The sequence below is a fragment of the Pseudorca crassidens genome, chromosome 7, assembly GCF_039906515.1.
Source record: "Pseudorca crassidens isolate mPseCra1 chromosome 7, mPseCra1.hap1, whole genome shotgun sequence".
NCBI classification, from domain to species: Eukaryota; Metazoa; Chordata; class Mammalia; order Artiodactyla; family Delphinidae; genus Pseudorca; species Pseudorca crassidens.
This window is the reverse complement of record NC_090302.1, coordinates 11896709-11922228: the sequence shown is the minus strand read 5'-3', so window position 1 is coordinate 11922228 and position 25520 is coordinate 11896709. Positions and strand designations below refer to the sequence as shown.

General features: G+C 51.2%; 1 protein-coding gene across 8 annotated transcripts in view; it reads right to left on the bottom strand.

Annotated features, from left to right (window-relative positions):
- DENND1A (DENN domain containing 1A) overlaps positions 1-25520 on the bottom strand; it is a 541250-nt gene that overhangs the window by 29581 nt on the left and 486149 nt on the right. For all 8 annotated transcript variants that reach the window (XM_067743355.1, XM_067743356.1, XM_067743357.1 and 5 more), the window contains one exon: positions 24106-24237. In XM_067743355.1, the coding sequence (XP_067599456.1) occupies positions 24106-24237 (132 nt within the window). The remainder of the gene's footprint in view (positions 1-24105; positions 24238-25520) is intronic.

The window sequence follows — 25520 nt, the reverse complement described above, 5'->3', positions numbered from 1 at the left end:
AGCGTTCAGGAGGTGACCTCTGGGGTCAGACAATCTCAGATTGAACCCCATCCCTCCACTCATCCTGTGGCCCAAGATTTAACCATCAAGCCTTACTTTCCTCATTTGTAAATGCAGGTAATGGCACTACCTACCCAAGGGGGCTGTTAGGAAGTTTCAATGAGAAGATGTTCGCGAAGATCTTCAGCCCGTAGACGCCAGCAACTATCATCATTATCAGGTTTGCCTGCCTCCAGCCTCTCCCCTTCCCAATCTATCTTCCATGCTTATTCCAGAGTGGACTTAAAAAAATACACGCCCAATTATGTCATTTGCTAGCCTAAAGCATCTCAGTGGAAGGCTGGCATCTCCCAAGGTGTCTTCTGAGAAACCATCCTGAGAGATGCATTGTATGAAAGAAGAAAAGGGGGTTCTCCAGCCAGACAAGTCTGGGAAGTGCTGTGTCTTGCTCCATTTGGGGATTCACAATGCTGGTTAGCACAGCAAAGGCTGCCAACCCTTGCAATAAAACACCTTACCGTGAACAGGCAAAACACTATTAACTCCTTTTTTTTTTTGGTAAAAGTCCCATTTCCCACATTTATTTGGATATAGACTCACTTCCCCTAAAACACCTGTTAATATCGTCTGGAAAATGTTAACTGAAGTGCTCAAAGCCCTCCGGATTCTGGGCCCCACCCATAAGCCTCTGCAATCTCATCTCTGGTGCATCTCCCCCACCAACCCCGCCCCGCTCAGCCCCTTGCTCTCCCTGAAAGCCCAAGTGTTTTTTTAATTTTTATTTACTTTTGGCTGTGCTGGGTCTTCGTTGCTGTGCACGGGCTTTCTCTAGTTGTGGCGAGCGGGGGCTACTCTTCGTTGCGGTGCGCGGGCTTCTCATCGCAGTGGCTTCTCTTGTTGCGGAGCACCGGCTCTAGGCGCAAGGGCTTCAGTAGTTGCAGCACGCGAGCCCTAGAGCGTGCGGGCTGCTTCAGTAGTTTTGGTGCGTGGGCTCAGTAGTTGTGGTGCATGGGCTCAGTAGTTGTGGCTCGCGGGCTCTAGAGCACAGGCTCAGTAGTTGCGGCACGCGGGCTTAGTTGCTCCGCGGCATGTGGGATCTTCCCGGACCAGGGCTCGAACCCGTGTCCCCTGCATTGGCAGGCGGATTCTTAAACACCTTGCATCTCCTTTTGTCTCACTCTTGGTGCCTCTTATTTGTCCTTCACTGTCTGGCTCAAGCACTGCCTCCCCCAGGAGGCCCTCCCTGCCCTTCCCTGAGGAGCATGGGTCAGGTGCTCTGCCCCCCATGTATTCACAGCACAAAGGTTGTAATTATCAGCTCACTCCTTGCATTTCTCTGTTTATCTAGTATGGTACTGGCTAAATAGGTGCTCAGCAAAGATTTTTGGCTGAAGCTTCCTGGCACATGTAGAAACTCAACACATGTTAGTTCTCTAGATTCTGTGATTAATTTATTTTGCTTTGATTGTCATCAGGAAGTGCTAGTTCTTTTGCAACTGAATTTATAAACGGTGGGAGGAAAGCAGCCTCTTGACCACACCTAACCTAGAAGCTAGTAAACCAGGGGAATTTATAGACACCAAGAAATGGTAACGTGGTACAACTGTCCTGAGTGTGGCCGTGAGGACTCACTGCAGGGATGCCGGGTATATCACGGCAGATCCCTCAGGGCAAGGCACACAGTGGATACGCTGCTAAGAAGCTTCTGCTTCTTGGAGGGGAGGAAGTAGTAGGGCTGTTGGGTCATGGTGGTTGCAGTTTCCCAAATATGCTGGGTGGCATGAGAGTGGGGGACACAGCTTGGGGAGAGCTGAGTACTCTGGGGACAGTTAGAACAGCCCATAAGGGTGGAATGGTGGTAACTTGGGCGGGAGGAGGGGGTGAAGAGAGAAGCTAGGGGAGAATCAACTCGACATACCGTTTTCTAGAACGTGGCTCCAGTGCTGGGGAAGCTGAATCAGGGAGTAACTGAATATGGGGCTGTAACAGGGTGAGGTGAGGTCCGACACGACTGCAGAGCTGGCCAGATACAGTGAAAGTCATTTCCGTGAGCCGGGGTCCCCACCCCCGGCCGCACTCCTTGAGGGCCAGGGCCAGTGCGCGCTTGTCTGTCTCTTCCCACGGCTCCGGTGCCAGGAGCTTATCCTTCCACGGACAAGGAGACAGACTGGAGGGAGGGAAAGTGACCTGCTCCCAGGCCGCCTGACTGCCAACCCAGGGCTCCTCCCACTGCTGGAGGAAGAGGAGACAAAACCAGAGGAGCCTTGGAGCTGAGAATCAAGAGGTCTGGGCACTTTTGCAAAGAAATCGTGTCACATGTGATCCTCAGTACCCTAGATACACTGGCTGCTGATTCTTAAGCGAGTTCAGAAAGGCTGAGCCTTTGGCAACCTTCGGCTAAGAAGAGTTCTGTTCAACAATTCACCTGGCGCTTCGTGAGCTGAGCTGTGGCAGGAGGGATGGGGCGCAGGCACATGCCTTCCTGAGGGTCACGTGTAGTCGGGAAGCAGATTCACTCCCCCATGCGAAGTGAGGGAAAAACTACCTGGGGCCAGGCCCTGGGGATTCAGGAGACTAAGACACAGTCTGTCCTTAAGGAGTGTATGGTCTAATGGAATTTGACCCACGTCACGGAAAAATACCTTTCTTAGAGTACAAAGGGCATTTGGGCTAAAACCCCAAGACACATAATTTGGTGGAAAGACTCACGTGCGTGTCTTGACTCTGTCATTTTCTAGTTGAGTTCAATACTGGCTCTGCCATTTGGCAAGTTATTTAATCTAAGCCTCAGTTAACCCTTCTGTAAAATGGAAATAACTCCTGAGTCACAGGCACTGGTGTGAGGGTGCTGCAAGAGTGCATTACAGCTGTGGGAGGCGCTGGTCTGGCAACCTGCTGATGAAACAAGACCACCCAATCCTCTGTCCTTCCCTTAAACCCACCAGTCTTCCCAGAAGAGTCCTGTGAACGTGAGGACCTTGGTTTTTCAAGGGAGTGTGCTGTGAGCAGGGCGCTGTTGAAAGGGACTGGATTTTACTAATCTCTTCTATTTACATGATGCGTTTTCCTTTCAAAGCATTTCTACTTCCCTTCTTTCCTTTGAGCCTCACATTCCCTGGTGAGGCAAGTTAGAGGAGCGTTATTTCCCTGTAACAGAGGCAAGAAACAGGAGGCCCAGAGAGGTTAAGTGACTAGTATGAGGTCACAGAGCTAGTAGCAGGAACTAAAACAAGCAGGCATCCTTAGTCCATTGTGCTATCCTTGTCAACCCAAATTTCCAAAGTCATCTGGAATCCTTTCTGATTCGGGTTTTCTAACCCATATCCCTTCTGAAGTTGCACTATGTTGTTAAGAGATCTGTGCCTTAGAGAAAAGGCTGGTGAAAGAATGACTGACATCCTCCCCTTCCTTCCTTATTTGAGCATCTCTTTCCAGTGCTTTCCAAAGGAGATTCACGTGTTGATTCATTCAACAAACAATGCAGTATGCTTTGTACAGGCAAGAGGCACACCAGTGAATAAGACCCAGTCCTGCCCTCAAAGGGCTCCCACTCTGATGGTGGGGTTATAATACAGGTGGAAAGAGGTCTGTGGAGGTACCAAGGAGGGGCTCTTCTACCCGACGGGGGTGGTACGGAATTTAGGTGCATGAGATGGGAACCCCAGTGATCCAACAAAACCAAGCGAGGGTGAATATGAGGATGGGGCAGGCCAGGAGGAACGGCTGGTGGGTGGGGTCACATAATACAAGGCCTTGACTGTCAGCCTAAGAAGTGTGGATTTCCTCCTGAGTGCAGTGGGAGGGATTTAGGCAGGGAGGGACATATCAGAGGCCTTGGTGTCAAAGATGGATGGGAGGAGGATGGGTGGGCTCCTGAGGACAGACACTCCCTTCCGGCCAAGGGGGCCCGCCCAGACCTCCATGCTGTCAACTCATCAGCTGGCATGTGACTGCTGGGAGATGTGAACGTGAGAGGGTAAGCCCCAAAGTGTGATTGACATGGAAGTCCCAGAGAAGAGAGGAACTCTTTTGGCCTCTGACGGTCTCTGCCTGACCCTCGGCGTTTATATCTGTCAGCCGTGTGGACCAGGTGAGTATGCTCATTGGATATGAAACCCACATTTATGAGGACAGCATCTGATTTGCAGTTAATTTGTTGATGCAGCAAAACACATCGTTTCCAAAAGGTCGGGGGGGAAGCCGTGTTGGAATATCAACTTAATTACCTGCGTGGCATGAATGAACGGGCGCCCTGCACGGGGCTGCAGGGTGGAGAATGCTTCACCGCCAGGCGTGGACGTGGGGCAGAGAGTGAAGCGGGGTTACAGGTGGGGGCAGCCTGCGAGGTGGGCAGAACCGAAGCTCCGGTGGCCCGCTGTCTTCTAACGCCTAACCAGCGCATTTGCTGTCCCGGGAATGAGGGTCATCATTCCATTTCACAGATGAGCAGAGGCAAAGACTTGCCCAGGGTCACACCAAGCAGTGGATGACAGGCCTTCAGAAGAGGGTCGAAGAGCTCGTCTCAAGTTAATTGTGCACTGGAGCAGGAGTCCTGTGATGGATGTGGGAGGGGCCGGCTGTTTGGGAACCAGTGCATGGATTTCCTCAGTCCCCATGGAGGACACACCTTGGGACTATCCCTTTAACATCCCTTTAAGGTCATAATCAGCCTCCCCTCTTCACAGCTGGTAAAGCAGACTCAGGGAGGGCAAACAGGCGCTACCTAAGGCCACACAGAAAGTGAAATGTCAAAGTCAGTGGGCGGACAGGCCAGACCCCAAGCGGGGACTGGTGGTGAGGGGAAGGGGGCAGAAGATCGGAGATGCCCGAGGCCACAGGGATCAAGCAGCTTCACTGAAGGCCGAGGTCTATGCATGCAAAGCTTGGGGTAGGGAGGCAACCTGCTTGAGGTGGCAGCCAGAGCCCCTGCCGTTACCCTTTCTGAGGGCCAGAGAAGGTGGGGCATGCCCGATGGCGGCTGGAGGCATGAGAACGGTGGCCTCCAAGGTCAGCCTCAAAGGGGGTCTCAGGTCCTTTGGGTCTGAATGGTATTCTGAACTGTCCCTTTTCTGTCAGACTCCCATCTAGCTCACCTGGAAGAGGCCCTGGCATCCCCAAAGGGGAGGCTGGGGAGATGCTGTGGGCTTTTCTGTGCCAGGGATGTGCCCCAACCAGATACGCTTCCAGGAATGGAGAGGGTAAAAGAGAAAATTCACAATTAAACCCTGTTACTGTTTAGCGAGGGAAGAGTTCACCTGGTTAATTTTCCTGGCTAGTAGCCACATCAATGCTCTGACCTGTGCATGAAACGGGCCTGGTTGGGTAGGAAGACAAAGCTTTCTGTGGCTTTACAAAGGGCCTCTGGGCTGAGAGCAAGGCTCCTCTACTCCTCGGGAAGGGAGAGCCGCTATTATGCAAGGTATGAAAATAAAAGAGGGCTTCTTTTGATAGGCCTCCAAAAAGGAGTGTATTGAAGCTATATTTGTGTGGAGTGTCTCCTTTGAAATGCCCAACCAGCTCTCTCAGGCACAGCTCTCGCCTGTCCCCCAACTCCTGTCATTATCTTGAATCCTCTCGTCCACACTTGATAGAGCTGATCCTGCTTGTTGGGGAGGATCAAATGCTTGCCTCCGCTTCAGAGTGTCAGCAAGGATGCTGGAGAAGACTGAGCGCTGGTGTCCTACAGCACTCGCTCTGTGCCAACAGCACTGGGCAGGCCCTGGGCCCCCACAGGGGACCCTGGGGTCCTCCGGCCCTGCAGCATCCGCAGAGGTAACTCTCAGCTCCAGGCTGTCATCTGGGAGGGATGCTCATGGAAAGACACTGCACAGGATGGACTTCTGCATCAGAGCTGAGGAAGAAGTTTCCATCCTGCCTGTACACGATGACAAGGTGCTTCTTACTGGGAAAGGGAGGCTGGGAGGGGCCTCATCCTGGAGCACCCTCAACGCGCCAGGTGTTACCCAGTATATCTCAGTCAGTCCTAAACCTCTGGATAGAAGCCCTGCCATAATCCCTCCGGCCCAAATTCGCACAATACGTTAGGAAGCTGGCTGTCGGACTCCGGGGGGAGGTTCCCACATGCCTGCAACTCGCCGTCCTGAGGCACCCTCTGCAGTGGTGCTGGGGACTGAAGGTGGCCCTTGAAGAAAAGCTGTAGCACCTGCTGTCGGCTCTGTACGCCGTTGTCTCTGGAGAGCGGCTGCCGGGGACTCAGCCCCCTCGACAAGTCACCTTGCGAGGCCACTCTCCCTGCTGGGCCCAGGCACTCTGCGGCAGTGAGAGCTGAGCTGAGAGACGGTTCCTCCCGGTCCTGGGAGCAGCGCATTCTTCCCCGATGTTGACAGGAGTAGTATTTTGTAGCGGTGCTGGTTAATTTGTAGTGGCATTTGTGGTTTGAAGCCTTGTCAAGATCCCTGATTACTTCCCGTGCAAGGAGCTCGGCTGATGGGGAAGTTCACATGCTGAACAAAAGCAGCAAGGCAGCTGTGAGGGAAGGCTGCGAGGGGGCCGGGTGACCCCAGGCCGCTTGGGGGACAGAGGCGGGGGGAGGGAGGGGGGACAGCAGTGGGGCGGGGGAGGGGAGCCCTTTGTTTTTAGTCAGGTGCAGCTGCTCGGTCTGAATAGGTGGCATCCCATTGGCGGCCCGAGGTCAGGCAGCAGATGCGGGCCGTGGCTGGGCAGGGGCAGGGAGCCTTGCTGACGCGTGCCATTCTCTGCCCAGACAGAAACAGGAGGCGGGGGCTTCGCTGCTACCTACGTGGGGGCAGCCATCTGGGATGCCATCAAGGGTGCCTGGGTGACATTCCCAGGAGGTGGGGGATGCCAGGAGGGGCTTCCAGATGTTGGGAGAGAGAATCCCCCTCTGACAGAGGCAGGGGAGCTGTTTTGAGGCACTTGCTATGTTCCAGGTTCTGTACTAGAAGCTCTGCCTGTAAGGTCTCTAATGACCCCAACCACCCTGCAGAGAAGGTAAAAATCCCCATTTGAGAGATGAAGAAACCGAGTCTGCATGGCTCAGTGACTTGCCCAGGCCTCACCGCTAACAGGTGGCTGAACCAGGCTCCAGACCCAGGGAAGTCTGACCCCAAGGAAGCCCACACTCCTTCCATCAGACCCGATACACAAACGGCAGAAGGAAGATGCTGGATCTTATCCCCTTGAGAATGAGGGTGCTCCCCTCTCCCTGGGGAGTTCCTCCCCCCAATATCCTCTGAGGTTTTTGTCTTGCTAAGTCCATTCTGACCACACAGAAAGGTTTGTCTTTGCAGCCGCCTACATTTCACCAGGCCTGTGTCCTGACTTGGGGAGGGTTTGCTCGGTGCGTTTAAGGGCTGGGGCCAGCTCAGCAAAACCAAGGCTAATTTATCATCTCTGGAATGGTGTCCACCCCAAGCAGTACTACCACTAGGAAATTAAAATAAAGATCTTCTCCCGATTTTGCAGTTGTACAGATAGGATCGCACAGCATCTTCCGGAAAGGGAGTCTGGTGACTACGACAGCTTCCACACTGCTCTCCCTGCCACCAGCTCCCCCCGCCCTGGTCCACCCGCAGCTCGGGGAGCTGGTCATGTCCTGCAGACAGTTCTCGGCAGGCCATTCGAGACCCAGTCTCTGGCCCACCCACCCCATATTGCACCCTACCACAAGCAGCCCATTTTTCCAGCCCTGCAAAGACATGCCCTGCCACTCATGTGCCACAGCCCTTCACAACGCACGTGCTCGTCCTGGGTGCCCTTCCTGCACCTGCCTACCCGGTGGATTCGGCTCATCCCTCAAGCCTCTGTCCCTTCCCTGGAAGCTATCCCTCTCTTCCTGGCTGGATAGAGCCCGGCTTCTTTCTTCTGTCCCTCCCCTAAAGACGAGGGGTTCCTCGAGAGTGCCGTGGCGTCTTGGTCACATCTGAATCCTGGGCTCTAGGCACGAGGCCTGCACGCGGTCAGTTCAAAGTAAATGCTCGCCCAAGACTGTGGGACTAGACTCAAATGATCAGTAAGGCCGTTGCCCAGCATTTGACTAATGTGAACCAACTAGTTGTCATCCTATCACTGAGTCGCACTGTCCACAAGGCTGGCGATATTTCTGATCAGGAACGGCATGCTTCTGATCAGGAAAAACTCCCAACCTAGAGCTATCCTGGTCTAACAGGTTGAGCCCAAGGCCACCCTGAAGAGCAAGAGACTTTTCGAGGAGAATGCAAAGGTGGGAAGCTTAGATGTGAAATATCCCCAAATTTCCCCAGTGTCTGTTAAAGACAGTCAGGTTCGCCAGACAGAGGTTTTTTTTTTTTTTTTTTCCTTCCCTCAGAACAAATGGATGGAGAACCTGTTTTTAAAATTCCTGGACCCTGGCATACATTTCTATCTGTGTCAAAGTCTAGCCCTCCACCGCCTCAGCAGAGTTTAAAATCCTAGCTAATAGGTTAACAACTGTTTTTCTTCAGCTTCAAATGAAGAATATCAGAAGGCTGGGGGGGAATGCAGCTCTCCAATTTGTACGGACTGCACACAGCTCCCTGCAACGTGTGTTTGACAGGACTGACATTCTGTACCGCTGTGAGATGGGAAAACGTGTGACATTTTTATTCATGGTGGCGTACGCCCTTGTAATGATCAGCTCTGGTCGATGTGCTTACCGCAGCAGCCCCAGAGCCCTCGGAGAACAAACAGGAACCCAAGGTGCCAGCAGTTCGACTGCCTTATTAAACACCGCCAGGATCCTAACGAAGACCAACTGCTGGAAAATCTCACTGTCAAATCCTCAAGGACATTGTCAGTGCACAGCTAACTGCATATATTTTTCATTTAAAATACTGAAATCCAGCATTGTGCCATTACAACCGAGGGGAGGGGCACCCACTCCAGCGGCCATTCTGTCGGCTGCCTCTTCGGAGCTCCAGATGCCCAGTGGGGTTCAGGGCTGAGAAAGGGGTGGCGGAGATGGGAAACTGACTTTCTGAAAACCCAGCCCGACCTTCAGGGTGAAAGGCTGAAAGTTACAGGGCTCTGGTGAGAGTCATTTAAGCTTGGAAAGTCGATCCACTGGCTCCCTCCTAAGTCTGAGAGAATCTGCATAATGAGAAAATCCGTTTCCCCCAGCCGGCCCTCTTCCTGTAGGTGCAACCCATCGCATCCTGCACCTTGGTGCTAATCAGCCTGCTGCTTGGCGGCAGACCTTCAGACATCTGCAGGAACACATGGCCGTGGTAGGTTTCACACCTTGGCAGCAGAGCTCTGGGTCAGGGTGCCCACCTGCGATCTCACCACTCGCCTCGATTCCAAGGCCTCAAGGTCAGTGTGCAGGAGGCCCCCTCCCTTCGGCGGTCATTCTGAATCCGCACGCACACCGATGGATGGAAGCCAGTCACATGGTAGACCCTGGAGCTTATCGTGGCTGTTGCGTGGGGCGGTTTGGTTATGGCTGCACACGCTAGCGTACTGTGGATTTACCTTGCAAACGTGTATTATTTATGCAGTGCCTCTATTTCCATACTCCAGCCCTGACGCACCAAGACAGACTCTGCTATTTATTTATGGGGTCCTTGGCATAACGGGCCTCACAAGATGCCCATGTGTGGTTCTTGCAGGTTTGCAGCAAACCATAAGGGGTTGGCTAAACAGCTGGATGTTCTCCATCCATCACAGACAGAGGCTTGCATTTTAAGGGGCTGTCTGTAAAGCTGGTTTAGCATAATACTGTACATCATCCTTGGCAGAAATGCCCTGGGACGCTGAAGAGCTGGCAACCCAGCGAGAAGGAGCCCTAACCTTTCCTACCCTGGGATGGGGCATGGGGTAGAGTAAGCCATGGGTACCCTGGTTACAGGTTCCAGAGCAAGGGGGGAAAGGAAGGAGGATGGTAGACAGCCCCAGGGCAAAAGCAGGACAGCGAGGGTGGAGGTGCCCTGTTCCTCCCAGCTGGCCATTTTGTCCTTCTGCAGAGCCTTTCGGCATTGACCCCGTATATCCCAACAGACACTCCTTTCATCATGGGCTGTGCCTCACATCTCATTAGAGCATGCTGGTTAGAGGAAGAGAAATTCAGCCTGCATCCAGCCCTGTGCCATTCCAAGGTGAACCTCAACAGTTCCCACGGAGGGCATCCGGCGGACCACGGCGTCCTGTCCCTTTGGTCCCCTGGACCTTTCTCCCATCGTTCCCTCATCCTCACATCCCACGAGCTCTCATCTGAATGCTGGCAGCATTGTTAGTGGTCTCCTGGCCTCACCTGCTTCCACCCCTTCTAGCAGTGGCCCAGAGTGAATGTTCCCAGATGCCATTCTCTTGAATATAATCCCTCACTGGCTCCTGACACCCACAAGGTATGATTCAAGCTCCCCCAGGGCCTGGCCCCTGTCTACCTCCGCCTACCTCACCAGCTGCCTCTACCAGCATTTCTCTTTCTGCATGGTTTGTTCACTGTGTCTCCCAGACAAAGAGTGCCATGAAGGCAGGACACACATCTCATTCCTTCGCGACCCTGGGGACCTGGACAGGGCTTGGAGCTCGACGTGCCTCGTAGTATGTTGGATAAGTGAAGGAAGAATTAATGAAGGCATAAAAAAGTGACTCAGAGTTCTGCCTGGCAAAATACTCCAAGGCATCAGGATTTTTAATCACAAAAAGCAGGGGAAGAATTCTTAGCTGGTCATCGTGGTTTTGGGCAATGGAAAGTGTTTGCTCTGGGGTGAAAGTGGCCCTCTGTCCCACCCTGTCTCTGTGGAGAGAACCATCCCCTGGTCAGCACACCTGGAGAGCCACCATCTCTGCTGATCGCTTCACTCCACCTGGCCTCCCGCGGCGTCATCTTACCAAGGCTCAATCTACTGCCCCTCTGGAAACATTCTCTATCAACCTCTCCAGAAAGTGCAAACAGGGATCCATCTAGAAGGCGTCAGGGAGTAGGGCTTCCCAAGGAGGGCTGAGAGGTAGCTGTAACCATGGACCATACCATGGTTATGGGCAGTAACATCTCAGAAATTCAGTTTAGACTGCTGCCAGGCAATGTTAATCGCCCATCACATTTTGCATGTTAAGTGGGATATAATCAGCGATCCCTTGGGAGAAGTCCCTTTTATACATTCTCTTTTAGTACTTTCATTACATTTTAAAATTCTTTGCAGTATAAACTAAATGTGATTCAATATTCTAGAAGACATGGAACTAAGCAGACTGACAATAAAACTAAGCTGGCAAAAACAGTGACCTAAATTAGGGACACGGTCAGTGCCATCTCAGATCCAGTGTGCAGGAGGCTGGCAAGCAGCCTTTGCTGCCAGGGAGCTGCCGTCACCACCAAGCTGTCCCACGTCAGCTGAGATGGGCGGTATGATGGAAGAAGCCAGGGTTTTGAATCTCAATCCATCTTACCAGCCAGGGGATTAGGGCTGGACCCTAGTGAAAAGTGGGGCACTCGTGGTCCCTCCTGCATCAGTCTGGGGAAGATAACGTGAGAAAATGCAAACACCTGCAGAGCATTCTGCACAGAGCCCAGCAGGCGCTCAGAAGGGCAGCGCCACTGCTGTTCTTACCCCTGTGTTAAGGAATCCAGGGCTCTGTTAGGTTTACTCTGGGGAGGAAGCAAAGTCTCAAATCCAGGAAGTAGCCGTCAACCCTAGCCAGGAGTGGGGGAGAAGCAGAACAGTGACCTTGACCTCCCTAGCCACCCTAAGCCGTACTGCTGGAGTCTAAGCGTGCCCCAAACCACTGGCAGCCACAACCAGATACTCCAGGAACCAGAAGGAACTGAGGCAGAAGGCTCGATGAGAGGGGTACAGTGAGGGGAGGGCCTGGGGTCCAGCATCAGGTAGACCTGGTTTGGAAATCTTGCTCTGCCACTTACTGTGTGACCTTGGGCAAGGTGCTTAACTTCTCTGAGCATCAGCTTTCTCGGGAAAATAATAACTGTATCAGTCTCACAGGGTTGTTGAGAAGATGCAGTGAGATGATACTTGTGGAGGGGTTTGCATGAGAATGAAAACTGACCCGACCCATCCGACGCCTCCTCAGCCTGCCACTTCTCAGGTAGTCCTTGACATCCCTTCCCCCAGCACGGCCAGGTTAATCGTTTACCTCGTCCACAGCAGGGCTCAGGGATTGATGGGGGACAATGTGACAGGCAGCTCCGGGCACAGCGCTCCCGTGGCCACAGGGCGGGGACTCCCCACACCGGCAGCGACACTGAGTTGATTCTCCCGGAGGATTGTGCTTGTGGGATAGAATTTATTTTCAATATTTTATGTTTTATTTCCCCTTCCCTACTGGGATAAACTCTCCACCTTTGGCACATAGAATTCTAATCTGAGAAAATGCCTCCTCTGGTCTCGCTGAATCAGATTTCCTGCTCTTGTCCCGCTGGGCTCAATCTCTCCCTGGCAGGGAGCTGCATTCCGAGCTGCTCCAGCACAGACCTTAAAAGAAATGCTGTTTTTAGGCTCTGGTCAGTCCTCTGGCAAAGAGACCCTGCTGTCACACTGCTGAACGTAGACAGGCTTGGGGGACGCAGGAGGCCTGTCACGCACACACGGCACCGCACGCAGGGGTCCTCAAGTGAACTCAGGCCTGCAGACCAAGAGCCACCTCCCTTTTTTGATTTCTCCTGCCCTGAACTGACTGGTGGCTCAAGGGCATGGGGAGTGCACAGAGCTGCCCTCACCCCCCACGACCCACCGCCTTCCGTGTATTCACCGCTCACCACTTGGTCACTCCCCAGACTCACTGGGCAACTCATCTGCACCAGGCCCTGCAAGGGTGCTAAGGTCACGGAGATGAGGCTGACACTCTCCCTGTCTGGGGACAGTGCGTCAGGCGCAGGACGGTGCTGGCCCAGGGCGGGGACGGATGGCTCTGCTTGGAGGAGTCGGGGAGGGCTCGTGGGGCGAGAGGCGCTTGAGCGGGCCCTGAAAGGTTGATGGCGTTTTGTCAGCTGGAGCAGAAGAGGAAGGCCATTCCTGGCACTGGAGACAGTAGGAGCCCATTCATCTCTGGGTTCCCCCAGCGCCCAGCACGAGGCCTGGCCTGGTGCAGACGTCCATGAGGAGCTGGTGAAGGAGTGAACACGGAATTGTGCTGGGCACCAGAGGAGAGGAAGGGACTCTGCCTGGGGTGGGGACACTTAGCAGAGTCTCACAGGGTGAGAAGGAACTGGCCAGATGTCAAGGACTGCAGGTACCTCCAGCCCAGCAGGCCCAGCCGTGGGCAGGGGGCTGGGAGGGGGCCCTGGTGGCTGGGTAAATTCTCCTTTTCATCCAGCAAGTCTGTGCCCCGGGGAGAGAATCCTGGAGAGGGACCCACACTGTGGAGGGCTGACGGGCCCTCCTATCTCACTACTTGCTGATGTTTTCTGATGCCCCTTGTGCCTCACAGACCAGTGGAGGAGAGCGACGGGTGACCCGAGGAATTTGAGGGATGTACGGGTGCGGTGCGGCTGACATCCAAGGGCAACTGGGGTGGGGCAAGTCTGGGGAAGGCCAGGGACAGACTAAGACACTGCAGCAAGTGGAGCTCGTGAGGCAGGGCTGGATGAAAAGCGGACACTGGAGCTGCCAGAGCAAAGGTGGTGCTGGAAACCACAGGGGTAGCCGAGCTCCCCACTGAGTGGAGAGTCAGAGGGGACAGGCCAGAGCTGGGGAAGAGCTCTGTCCAAGGGAAGGAGGACCAAAGACAGCTCCCTTGGTGCAAAGTCCAGTTCAGAACTCCTGCCCTTCTGGACTCGACGCTTCATCCATCCACCAGGCTCCCGCCGGCCAGCCCCATTTCCACGCCTTGGTGTATTTCACTTGGACCTTTCTGGAGACTCTACCTTGGGCCAAAGGAGCGATTTAGAAGGCAAGAATTCTCTACTGCAACCAGCCAGAGAAAGCCATGGGGCAAGGTGCAGGGAATTCCACCTGAAGTCAGTTGCCACCCCCTCCGAGAACAGGCTAGAACAGCGGCTCTGTTTGGTCTCTCAGGTTCAGAACCATCAGCAGGTATCTGAGACACAGCCTGGAGAGGCTGCTCCCACCTAAACGAGGACAATGGGCTCTCTACCTAGTCCTTGAAGCGGATGGAGAGCAAGGGCAATAATTAAACATTGCATCTACTCTGCAGTGATCTCCAGCAAGTCAGCAGTGATGAGGTGATGGGCACCTCCTGAGCATGCCGGTGGGGAATCACCCCGAGGGCCAAACTGGTTGGAGTTTAAAACAAACGAAAAGGGACTTTGAGATGCTCTGCGGCACGATCATACAGCACAGGTCTGTGCCTTTCAAAACCACCAGATGGATTCTGTCCACCAGGATTAAGTTGAACCACTCACTGTGACACCGTGGTCTCCCTGAAGGCAGGGGCCTTGCGATCGTCACCCTGTTTTCACAGATGTGGCACAGAACAGGTATCCGTGATTATCTGCTGAACAAGTGACCTAGGTTCTTGGCTCTTTCTCCACCTCTGGGCCCTGGGTTGCAGCTGACTCGGCACACTCCACTCCCCAGAAGCTGTCACAGGCAACTGTGCCCATCTCTGTAACCTGCAAGCCCTGATTCGTACCTCCCTGCCATGCACTCACCTGTCCCCTCTCTATCTGGTGCCCTGGGTGACCTCTGACCTTGGCCCTCCACCATGTATACTCTTGATTTCAAGATCCCCACCACTCTGGGTGTGAACCTTTCTCTGCCATCAGACAAGAGGACAAGGGCCTGGGACAATGTCTCCTGTTTGGCTTCTGTGCACATTTATCTGTTTTCCCTTCTTTTGATAATAGCCCCCTTATTTCCCTTCCAGGAACTACCCCTCCTGTGCTTCTTAGGTATGTGTTTCAGGTAGAGCCTTACTCGTGGCCAACAGAAAACCCTTGGCCACAATGATGGGTTCTAAGACAGGCAATATGATCAAAGTTGGTTCAATGAGTGAACCCATGCCTCGTGTGGCAGTCACTAGGAAGTGACACCCTCCTGCTGGTCTCACCCCTGGAAGGATACAGTCTGGAGCTGCTGCAGCCAGGGAGAGCCTCCCTGAGAATGGTACCAGCAGAGGAGGCCAAGCCGGGAGAATGCAGCAAAAAACTGGGTCTGATTGACATGATTTAATGCCTGGATCAAGTCATACTTGAAGCTGGTATGAGTGAACAATTTCTTTTCTTTTGTCTCTTGCAATCCAAAGTAACCTACTTGATGGAGATTCCTAGTATAAGCCCTGCCCCTGGTCTCTAGGGGCTGGGCTGGCCCCTGACACCCCCAATACTAACTCCTACACATGCCCAGTTTCTATCCTGCATTCTAATCCCTCACACATACGAAGAGAGCACCCAGCGTGCCTCTGGTGTCTAGTGATGGGTTTGGTGTGCAGAGTCTACACTGGGTGCAGAATACTAACTTTCTTGTCTTGGTGCCAACCGAGGCCCAGAAATATTAAGGAAGGCCTGGGATCTGGAAGGAAACCAGAAACAAGGCCTTACCTGTGGCCCAAGATCCTGGGATCCTGGGCCACCTGCCAAGGCTGCTGCACTGGCCCCATCACTACAAACTCAGCAGGAAACTGCCATGTTCTTAGCACAGAGCTGGAGCGTGAACCTGAGGTCTAGTAATAGACAACATGGCTTTGAATCCTGACTGTTGCTCCTGAGCTGTAAACCTTGGCTAAGCCCCCAATCTCTCTCAGCCTGTCTCCTCTGCAAGAGGAGATGATACCTGAGACCCAGTAGGCTGGTTAAAAGGACTCAGTGGACTCACTCGTGGGAACTGGAGTTGGAACACAGACCCCCTTTTCCGGGTCTCAGCACGGTGCCTGGCACGTGGTGAGCAATTCAGCCTCATGGCCCCCCTCCCCTCCCTCACTGCTCTTCGACCATAAGACGTGTTCAAACTGCTGTGGAGGTGCCCAAGACCTAGCAGGAGGGGGCTGGACTATGGTCCTTGGCCCTTTGCAGTCCTCCTTAACTTGTGCTGAATGGAGGTCAGGTGGTGGAGCTTAGAAAGCAAACTGCTACTTTGAACCTGGATTTTCATTTGGCCGCTGACATTCCTCAGCCCTTCCACGTCGCCTCAGGAGCCCCTGAGCTACCTGTGGCATCCTAGCTGAGAAGGCAACAACACACGCTTAATCAGAAATCGCCTGGATTTTTCAACCCAATCCTTATAACTTCCAGAATCTGATTTCTCTGTTCTTGACTAGCAAGTTTTTCCTCTTGAAATCGAACATGTCTGCTCTGCGGAGCAAAGCCTGGCCTTGTTAACCTGGCATCAGAAAGCTGTCTCTGGGCTACCTGGGCTATGAGAAAGTGAGGCCACCTGGAAAGACAGGACCAGCCAGCCACCCTCGCCAGAAGACCTGACAAACCCACTACCAGTGAGGGACCACACTGCTTCGGTAACGGCAGGGCATGAGTCAGAACAACTCTGCACAGCCACCAGCCTGCACTGAAGGCAGAGCTGCCTGCTGGTCACCCTGTAGGCGCACGCGGGAGCTGGAGGGAATGGAGCGGGAGGCCACCCCAGTCGTGCTCGCTTTCTCACGCAAAAATCTGGTTGAAAGAGTGGAAAAAGGGGCAATGGAAAAGGGGGAACTACGATTTGAAAACAACAGGGCTTGAAGGAGCATCGTGCAGGGAGCTCTGCCTCGTGGCCTGTGAAGGCACAGCTGATAAGTTAGGCCAAGAAAACGACTTCGGATGGCAGACCACGACACTCACCTGCTCACTCACGCCCGGTGCCCCCACCTGCCCCCTGGCCCCTTCCCCTCACGTGTGTGAGTCAGACTTGGGCGCCATCTCCCTGCCATACCCCCAGTGCCTCTCCCCCTGCCCCACGATGCCAGCCCTCCTCGGTTTAGCTGTTGACTTTCCCACAAGAGCTGTAGGCACGAGGGTCAGTTACACGTGTGCACGTGCAGGGGGGCTGCCACTGAGGGGTGTGTGTTCTGAGAGCCGCGGTGTGATGGGCGCTGGGAAGACAGGCTGACTGGGAGGCCGTGTCAGTGGGTGACTGACATCTGGCTCTGCTTTTGCTCCACTGGAGAAAGAGACTGATGTTTACCGAGCGCCCATGTGTAGCGCTGATCCAGACAGACAGTACCTCACTCAATCCTTATAAAGACCTATGACGTGAGTATTATTATCCCCACCCTAAAGCTGAGAAAACTGATTTCACTAAGGTTAAGTTACGTAGTGAAGGTTACCAGCTTGTTAGTGCCAGAACTGAAATTTAAGTCCACAGCTGCCTGATGCTAAAAGCTGTGCTTTACCCTCAACCACACTGCTTTCATCAGCTGATCAGCCTTTGCCTTTCAGCAGCTCCATACTTGGGGGGATGGGGGCTGTATTTGCTTTCTCTCTCTGTGAATGGCTGTTACAGATGTGCGTGCCTGTGCATGTGCATGTGTGTAATTTTTTGGCCATACCATTTGAAAGCAAGTTTCAGACGTCACCTAAATACTGCAGTGTGTACCCCTGAGGCATAAAGATAAGCCCCTAAAAACCATGACATACATCAACAATAGCTCTAACGTATCACCTAACACCCCAGCCCATCTTCAGATCTTCCAACTTTCCCAAGAGTATCTTGGAAGCTTTTAAAAAAAAAATCCAAGTTCATACCTTGCATTTGGTTATACAGCTCAGTCTCTTTTACAGATAAAATCTTTGCTTTTTTGATAGAATTCAAGGGACACCGGGCCTTTCCTTCCCTTGCCTGCTCTCTTCCCAGCTTTCTTCCTTTCCAGGTCAACCCATCCTGGAAGTCTGGGGGTGTCCCAGTGCTCGCCTCTCTCCCCTCCCCTCCGTTCCTGGGGCATTTAGGACTAGACCTTAGGAGCTCATAAAAACACAGAATGAGACAGGATCTAAATTCCTATAATACAAATCTGTTTCTACTCGGAAACAGAACCCTTATTTATGGAAAGTGATTTGGAAGTAGTTTTTGACCACTAATGGAATATTCATTTTCCTTTTTCAAATGAATGGAATTACAAGCATAGCAACAGAAATAAAACCAAGTAACCTGGACACACAACAAGCACTTAAACAATAATCAATTAATTATTAAGCAATTTGAAAATCCACATCAATAATGAAACCCCAAGACATCTACTGACTGCCAGGTCAGTGCCAAGCCCTATGGTGGATGTTCCAGGCTCACATTCTCATGGCCTAAAGGTATAGTTACAAGGCTGCGTGAGATGCACTGCATGTGCCAAGTTCTGGGGCAGCACAAACACAGGAGCGACCAAATCAGTCGGGAAGATTTACCAAAGGGACATGCTCTGAGGGCGGACAGGCAGATCGCCCCGGGCCTCGCGGGCTCTGCCAAGGGTGAAGGTGGAATCTCCAGGGGAGACGGGGAGCAGGGAGGTGGCACGGCCACTTGTGTGTGAGGCTGTGTGGGGAATGCAGTGCGGGGGAGTCTGGAGGCCCGGAGGCCAGTTAGGAAGCTCTGGAGCGGTCCAGGTGAGCGATGACGCAGCCTGAACCAAAGCTGTCAGAGGCGCTGGAGAGGAGAGGGACTGGGCGGTGGCAGAGGGCAGAAGGGAGAGGCTCTGGGGCGTGGGGAGTGGACCTGAGCTTGTGGATGGACCTCGCTGTGGTGGGAGATGGAGGAGGGGGGTGAACGTGGCGCGAGTGCACATTCAGACTGCAGGCCTGTGGTGTGAGGTGTCTGGAAACATGTGAACATCTGTCTGAGGTGTTTGGGAGGCAACGGCTGAGTTGAAGGGAATCGTGTGTGACTTCCAGACTCATTGGGACAGAGGGGTTTCTCAGGGCACTCAGAGCTGAGGGTGCTGAGAAGGCATTCGCTGGCTGGGCAGCTTCTCCAAAGCAGCATGAGACTGGCACTAAGTGACCCAGCTCACGCTTATACAGCACCACTCTCCGTATGCACAGATAAGCAGGCAACCGTATTCCAAGAGCTGCTTCTGGGGGTGTATCCAAACCACTCCGTCCCAGGTCTCTGGAAGCCTGGTAGCGCTTAGTTTGAGCTTTGGTTTAACTGGCTTTTCAAACTTTATGTTAAAGAGGTTTAGAGAGCTTTGCTCTCTAAATAGACACCTTTCAACGCACACTTTTTGGAATCTAGCAGATTGGAAGACAGGCAATTACTCTGTTTGTAGGATCAACTGGCGGGGGGGGGAACACAACGAAGGGGGCCTTGGAGTGGGTTTGCCCTGTCCTCCCACCTCCTGAGGAGGCCCAGCCTCTGGCCGAGGCCCACAGCAGGTGGCAGCATGTGTGCAGGACTAGAATCCAGTGTCACTGGGTGCCACTGCCAGGCCAGTTCCTCAAGCCGGGGAGGGAGAGCTGCACTCAGGCGAGAGAAGCAGGGGTGCTGCTGGGGGCGGAGTGTGAATTAGCTCCTAAACCAAGTGAACGTCTTCTGGGCCTGTTTCCCCAGCCGTACAATGGATACGAGGCCTTCTTCCTTACCAGCTAATGTCGATTCGATTAAACGAGTACAGAAGTGAAAGCGCCTGGCCTGTCCACTTATTAAGTGCAGGGAGCAGAGCAGTTTCCATGGGGGTGCTGCCTCTTCTGATTTCTCAGACGGGGAAGGGTCAAGCCAAGACGTCTGGCTGAGGGGCGCCCAGACCCTGCTGGGGAGGGCAGGGCTTCCTCACTCCTTCCCCAGTCACAGAATAGAGAGAATGTCCACTTCTCTGCCCAGGAGAGAAAAGCGTGGGGGAGCCCTTAGCTTCTCTCTGCGCCCTCTTGCTCTCGGCTGCCCAGGGGAGGAGTGTTTCCCTCTGACTTTGGGAGAAGGAACTGAGCAGGCTCTGTGCTCCCGGGGGCCCCGCCCCCGCCCATCAGTCAGTCCACAGGCACCCTGGGCGCTGCCTGCAATTGTCCACGTCTCCTGTGGGGAGTAGCTCAGTCTTTTCAATTTGGAGGTGAGGTTTCAGCGAGCCCATTTGGCCTCAGGTCTAAAGCAGTATTCTCCTTTTAGCCTATTGGTAAAAAAGCTGGCATTTTTACCTCATTTGACTGTCTCCTGGGCCTTATTTCTCATTTGATTCTGAACTTGGGAGAATAAAAAAAGTTATTTATAGGGGGCTTCCCTGGTGGCGCGGTGGTTAAGAATCCGCCTGCCAACGCAGGGGACATGGGTTCGATCCCTGGTCCGGGAAGAGCCCACATGCGGCGGAGCAACTAAGCCCGTGAGCCACAACAACTGAGCCTGCGCTCTAGAGCCCGAGAGCGCCGCAGCTACTGAAGCCCGTGCACCTAGAGCCCGTGCTCCACAACAAGAGAAGCCACCGCGATGAGAAGCCCAAACACATTAGCAACCAAGAGTAGCCCCGCTCACTGCAACTAGAGAAAGCCCGCGTGCAGCAACGAAGACCCAATGCACCCAAAAATAAATAAAATTTTAAAAATACCAAAAACACTGCTTAAAAAAATAACAAAGAAAAGCTATTTACAGCCTCCCTAAACCTAAACATTTTCCAAGGTAGGAATAGGTATTCTCAAGTCAGAGACTTTTTTTTAAAAAAAATATTTATTTATTTATTTATTTGGCTGCACCGGGTCTTAGTTGCAGCATGCAGGATCTTTTAGTTGTAGCATGTGGGATCTTTAGTTGTGACACGTGGGATCTAGTTCTCTGACCAGGGATCAAACCCGGGTCCCCTGCACTGGTAGTGCAGAGTCTTAACCACTGGACCACCAGGGAAGTCCCTCAAGTCAGAGACTTTTGAACTCTTTAAAGAAATCAGACATGATAAGGATGTAGAAGCCAACTAAAAATCCCTTTATTTGCCCTTGTCTGGAACTATTGACATGGCTCATGATGAGGTCTGAGGGGCGTTACGTATGTCTGCTTTAGAAAACAAATGAAATGCTAGTGAGTTCAGTTTGTTGACAAAATATCTTTCAGTTGCAGGGTTCAGCTTAGGTCTACAGACAGTGGTCCTGCAGGGGAAGAGGCTGCCCCTGTGGGGCCCTCAGAGTGCCCTGAGCTTACCTCTCTCACTGTTCTCATCACTCTGAGTTGGGCTGTCCACTTGCTATTCTGTCCCCCTTATAACGCCCTACAAGTACTTTTTTTTTTTTTTAAGCACATGGTAGGTCTCAATACATGGATGAATAGATGCAGAATTAAAGGGAGGAATGGTCATAGCCTTGAAAGAGGAAGCTCTGGTGCAGTAGAGGCAAGAGAGCACCTTTTCTCCCCCAGGGGGTCTGAAAAGGCCTCCCCCGGGCTCCCTGCCACCCTGCCAAACGTCTTCATGGCGTCCCCTGGCTGGCTCCATGGGCACTAGCTTTGCAAGGTGGAGGGATTAATGTAATAAAGATCTCAACAGTCTCTGCCCCCAGTGGAAAGCTAACTGCTCTTAGAGAATGAAATCCACAGGAACACAGACTCAAGGCAAGGGTCTTTCTGAGGTTAGTGTGCACTGTCTGGCTAGCTTAAATTATTTTTCCAGGACACATTAGTTTTACTAGACATTTCAAACAGAAGCTGATGTCTCTGCTTGGTGACGGACCTGAAATGGGTTCTGAGGTTGAACTGTCCTGGGTTTCTGTGCTGGCAATGTGGCCCTGGGAAGGTCCCTGAGCTCTGGCTCTGGGTCCACAAAATACAGCTAATGATCCCTTCCTCAAAGGACTATGGCAGAGATGACACGTTTTCCAAGAGGAGAATACGTACTGCTGGGGCTACATGAGTAGTTTAGGTGATACATGGATGGACACTTAAAAAAGTTGTTTTGGATACACCTTTGAAAAACACTGGACCAGTACATCAAACTATGGTTTTACCAACAATCATTGCATAAGATGAGGGTAAAGTTGGTATAAATGTCAGGCTGGAGTCTGTTTAAAGAAAAATATCAAGTAAAAAAAAATGGTACAGATGGAGTACAGAGGAGAGAGTGGCAAAAAATTCTGAAATGGAACTCGAAGGACTTCTTTGAGAATACCTAGCCCCTAAAACTCATGTCTGCCGGTAGTAGGTGCTCTAGAAACGCTGCGTGTTCCGGTCAATGGCCCATCAAAGCAGGCGCCCAGGGAAGGACTGAAGGACAAGCTAGTACCAGGGCAAAGCTGGAAAGAGTTAAAAGAAAGAGGTCTGCGGTTTTTGTGGCCCATCCCCCCTGCAGCTAATCTGTCACCTAATGAAGAAGCGGCCGGCACAAGTGAGCTGGCTGGCAGTTCACTTACAGCAAACTGATTAAGAATGTTCAACCAACAGCAGACTGTAGACCTTTCCAGAGAAAATAAATAGAGTGTAGACTGTATGCAAATGTGTTTGTCACTTTGACAGCACGTCTCAATTAAGGCATCTCGCGGCTGTGGGTAGGCTCTGCGGCTGCAGCTGTAAGGGAGAGCCCGCTGCATGGCTGATACTTGGGGCTTGACCTTAATCCACATGCATGCATTAAAAAAAACCCTGCCTTCCTGTACACTTGCATAATGCTGGCAGCCACGTGAGGGAAGTGACAAACTGGGGAAAAAAAGCCACTTTCATCCTCTCCAGTTTACAGACCTGTGAAGGCACAGACAGCTCTTATTTCAACAGAGTTTGGGGTGGCTTTTTTAATTGTTTATCCCCCACCCGTGCGCACACACGCTCTTATTCTGCATTTAGCTGGGAATGACATTAAAGCATCTCTACTTCTCGCTGAAATGGAAAGAAGGTCTTTCTCCATTTCAAATAGGGCCTCCTTTTTTGTGTTTCGAAAACGGAATGTTTAACACCATGAAATCCCTCCCCCCCCCGCCCCCTCTTTCTCTGTAATGGGCTCCAAACTCCAGAGAGGGGCTCTTTTCATGGGAAGGTTAGTGTGTGCAGGAATGAGGACAAAGGAAAGCAGGAAGCTGGCTCTGGAATGCCATGCTGGCGACGACCGAGGCTGTGCTTTCAGCAAACACAGCCAGGGAACTGGGGCGCAGATTTCTCCAGCCGGGCCTGAGCCCCAGGAGGAGGCAGCTCCTCAGGGGTGCAAACACTGACGCAATTTGAAGATAATCATTAATCAGATGAGCACTGCCCTGTGGACGTTTCTTTCTTGGGCTACATTTCAATTTTTATAACATCCCTTTTAAGTGTAAAATCAGAAAAGGGGGATGGATGTCCCCAAGTTTAAGACGTATGAATGTATTATCTAAAAATATCGATTACAGAGGAAGATTCTAATGTTTCAACAAACTCATCCCTCACAACAATAACCCACAGCAACAATTTCATTAGTTCCCTTCATTTCTAAATAGCTCAAAGCCTGGTACATAGCAGGCACTTGATAAATGTCTGCTAGAAGCAGGAACGTTTTAAATGCATGCTTCTAGATCATTTAGGTGATAAAATAGCATCATATTTAAGATAAAACCATGAAGATCATTTAAATCATGGGGATGGAATTCATCATCTAATAAATGGTTAAAGAATCAGATGATTTAAGAATGAATAACCTTGCAAATTCTTGTTATAGTCATAGCTTGCTAACAGAGCCATTTCTCACAAATAAAAAAATATGACTTTTGCTAATCAAGAGAGTTAATTCAAGAGTAGAGGAAGGTATACAACCTTTTTCAACCAAAAATGTAACCACTGATAGGAAATGGATAAGAAAATTTTCAGTTTCTATATGTTTTACTTAAGAGCAAAAAATCAAACAACTGGACAATTTTTAAACGCTCAGGTCGAAAAGAGTTGGTTACAGAATCGGATCATGAGAATCGTAGCGTGAGTGTTTACTCTGAGAAGCACGACACCCAGAATTGATTTTCAGGAAGTACATTAATAAAGAACTCCTAATTGATTTTTTTTAAGACTTTGCTTGTTACCTTTTATTTGAAGGTGCAAAGAAGGGCCTGGGATGCTAAAGTGTTCTAATGAGATGCTTAGCTAACAGAGGCACCTTAAACGGAGTACCTTGGAGTGGGGAGGCAGCAGCTGCATTTAATGACTTCATTCAACAGTTCAGCTGGTTTACGACCAGAGCCATGCTGTCTCCTCAAAATTTCTGAAAATTCACCTTTTTGAAACATGTTTGCACCAAGCGAACCTTTGAGACGTGCAAAACTCCATGGAGTTGTTTTGTTTTGCCAGAGAGAGCCGAAATGAAAAACTGTTACATGTGCTATATCGTCTGCTGAAACATAACAAAAAGCCCAGATGGAAGGGCCAGGGTACCTACCTGTCCAAAGTGGACTGTGATTGGCCTCCGGTCTTCTCGGAACTTGGGGTCCTTGGCCTCCACCAGTGGGGACGGCGCCGTCTTCGGCAGCTGCTCTTCTGTGGTGGGGACACAGCCATTCTCGGTGATGTCCTGCAGGGAGAAGTCCGGTCAGGGGGTTGGTGTCAGGGTCATGACCCCTGCCATGAGCACAGGGGCTCCATCCAACCCCATCGCTAAGAGGCCTGCCAGGGAACTCCCTCTGGGACATTCTGAGCCTATCCCCCTGCTAAAGATGAAGGAAACGGAAGGCTAACTTGGCCCTTTGACTTTTAAGGAGTAGAGAAACCAAAATCATGCATATTAAATTACAAAGATAACATCATAATTCACAATAGTGTGTGTGTGGGGGAATGTTTCATCCTACTACCTTACATGGTTATTTTAATTTTCAAATATTCACTCTGTCCACATGCAGACATTTAAAAATTACTTGCAATCATAGCTCGTGCATGGTTTTACATTCTGTTTTTTTCTACTATAAGCATCTCCACGGTGCTCCACAGTCATTAGAATGATAATTAATGGATGCATAATATTTCACTGAGCAGATACTCGATAATTTAATAAACCATTCTTACTACTACTGGGCATTTAGATTGTTCCTAATTTTTTTTTTAACTTTCTAAACATCTAAACATCACAGTGATAAACACTGCAGTCTTTCTTTCTTTTGTATTATTTCTTTTACAGAAATCCCTAGGAATGAAACTGCTTGATCAAAAGACATAAACATTTTTAAGGCTTTTTATTCATTCTACCAAACTGCTTTCCAATTTACACCAACCACCAGCCATGGATGTGTTATCCGTTTCACCGTGCGTGTTAGCCTCATCGTTTTAAAAATGTATTGCTAATTTAAGAGGTGAAGAATTAGACCTCATTGTTGTTTTAATTTGCATTACTTTGATTATTTGTGAGTGTGGACATTTTATCCACATTTATTTACTGATGATGTTACTGTTTGTGAAAACGATGCGTTTCTGCTCCCTCTTTCTTAGCCCTAGTCTTTCTGGCAGAGAATGAAGAAAGAGACCGAAGTCTAAGTTAGGATTCTATGGCCTGGAGAGTATTTAGGGAGCCAATGTCATTTTTTTTAAATCAGAAATTTACATTTAATCTGTGCTTGTGATGAATGAAGTCAAATTTTAAGGTAAAGAAAAATCCCAATGTGCCACAGGCAGGTAATGGCTCCTCTGCCTAACGCTGGCAGCTGACTGTACCCATGGGTTCTTTGGGACGTGGATGGTGCCGAGTTGTGCAATGTGGATCATATGGCTTTATTCAAGTCATGAAACTTGCTTAAATCTTCACTGAAGCAAGGCAGAGATTAAATGTACACGTAAAAAACATTTAAATCATTGTTTTTTTCTAAG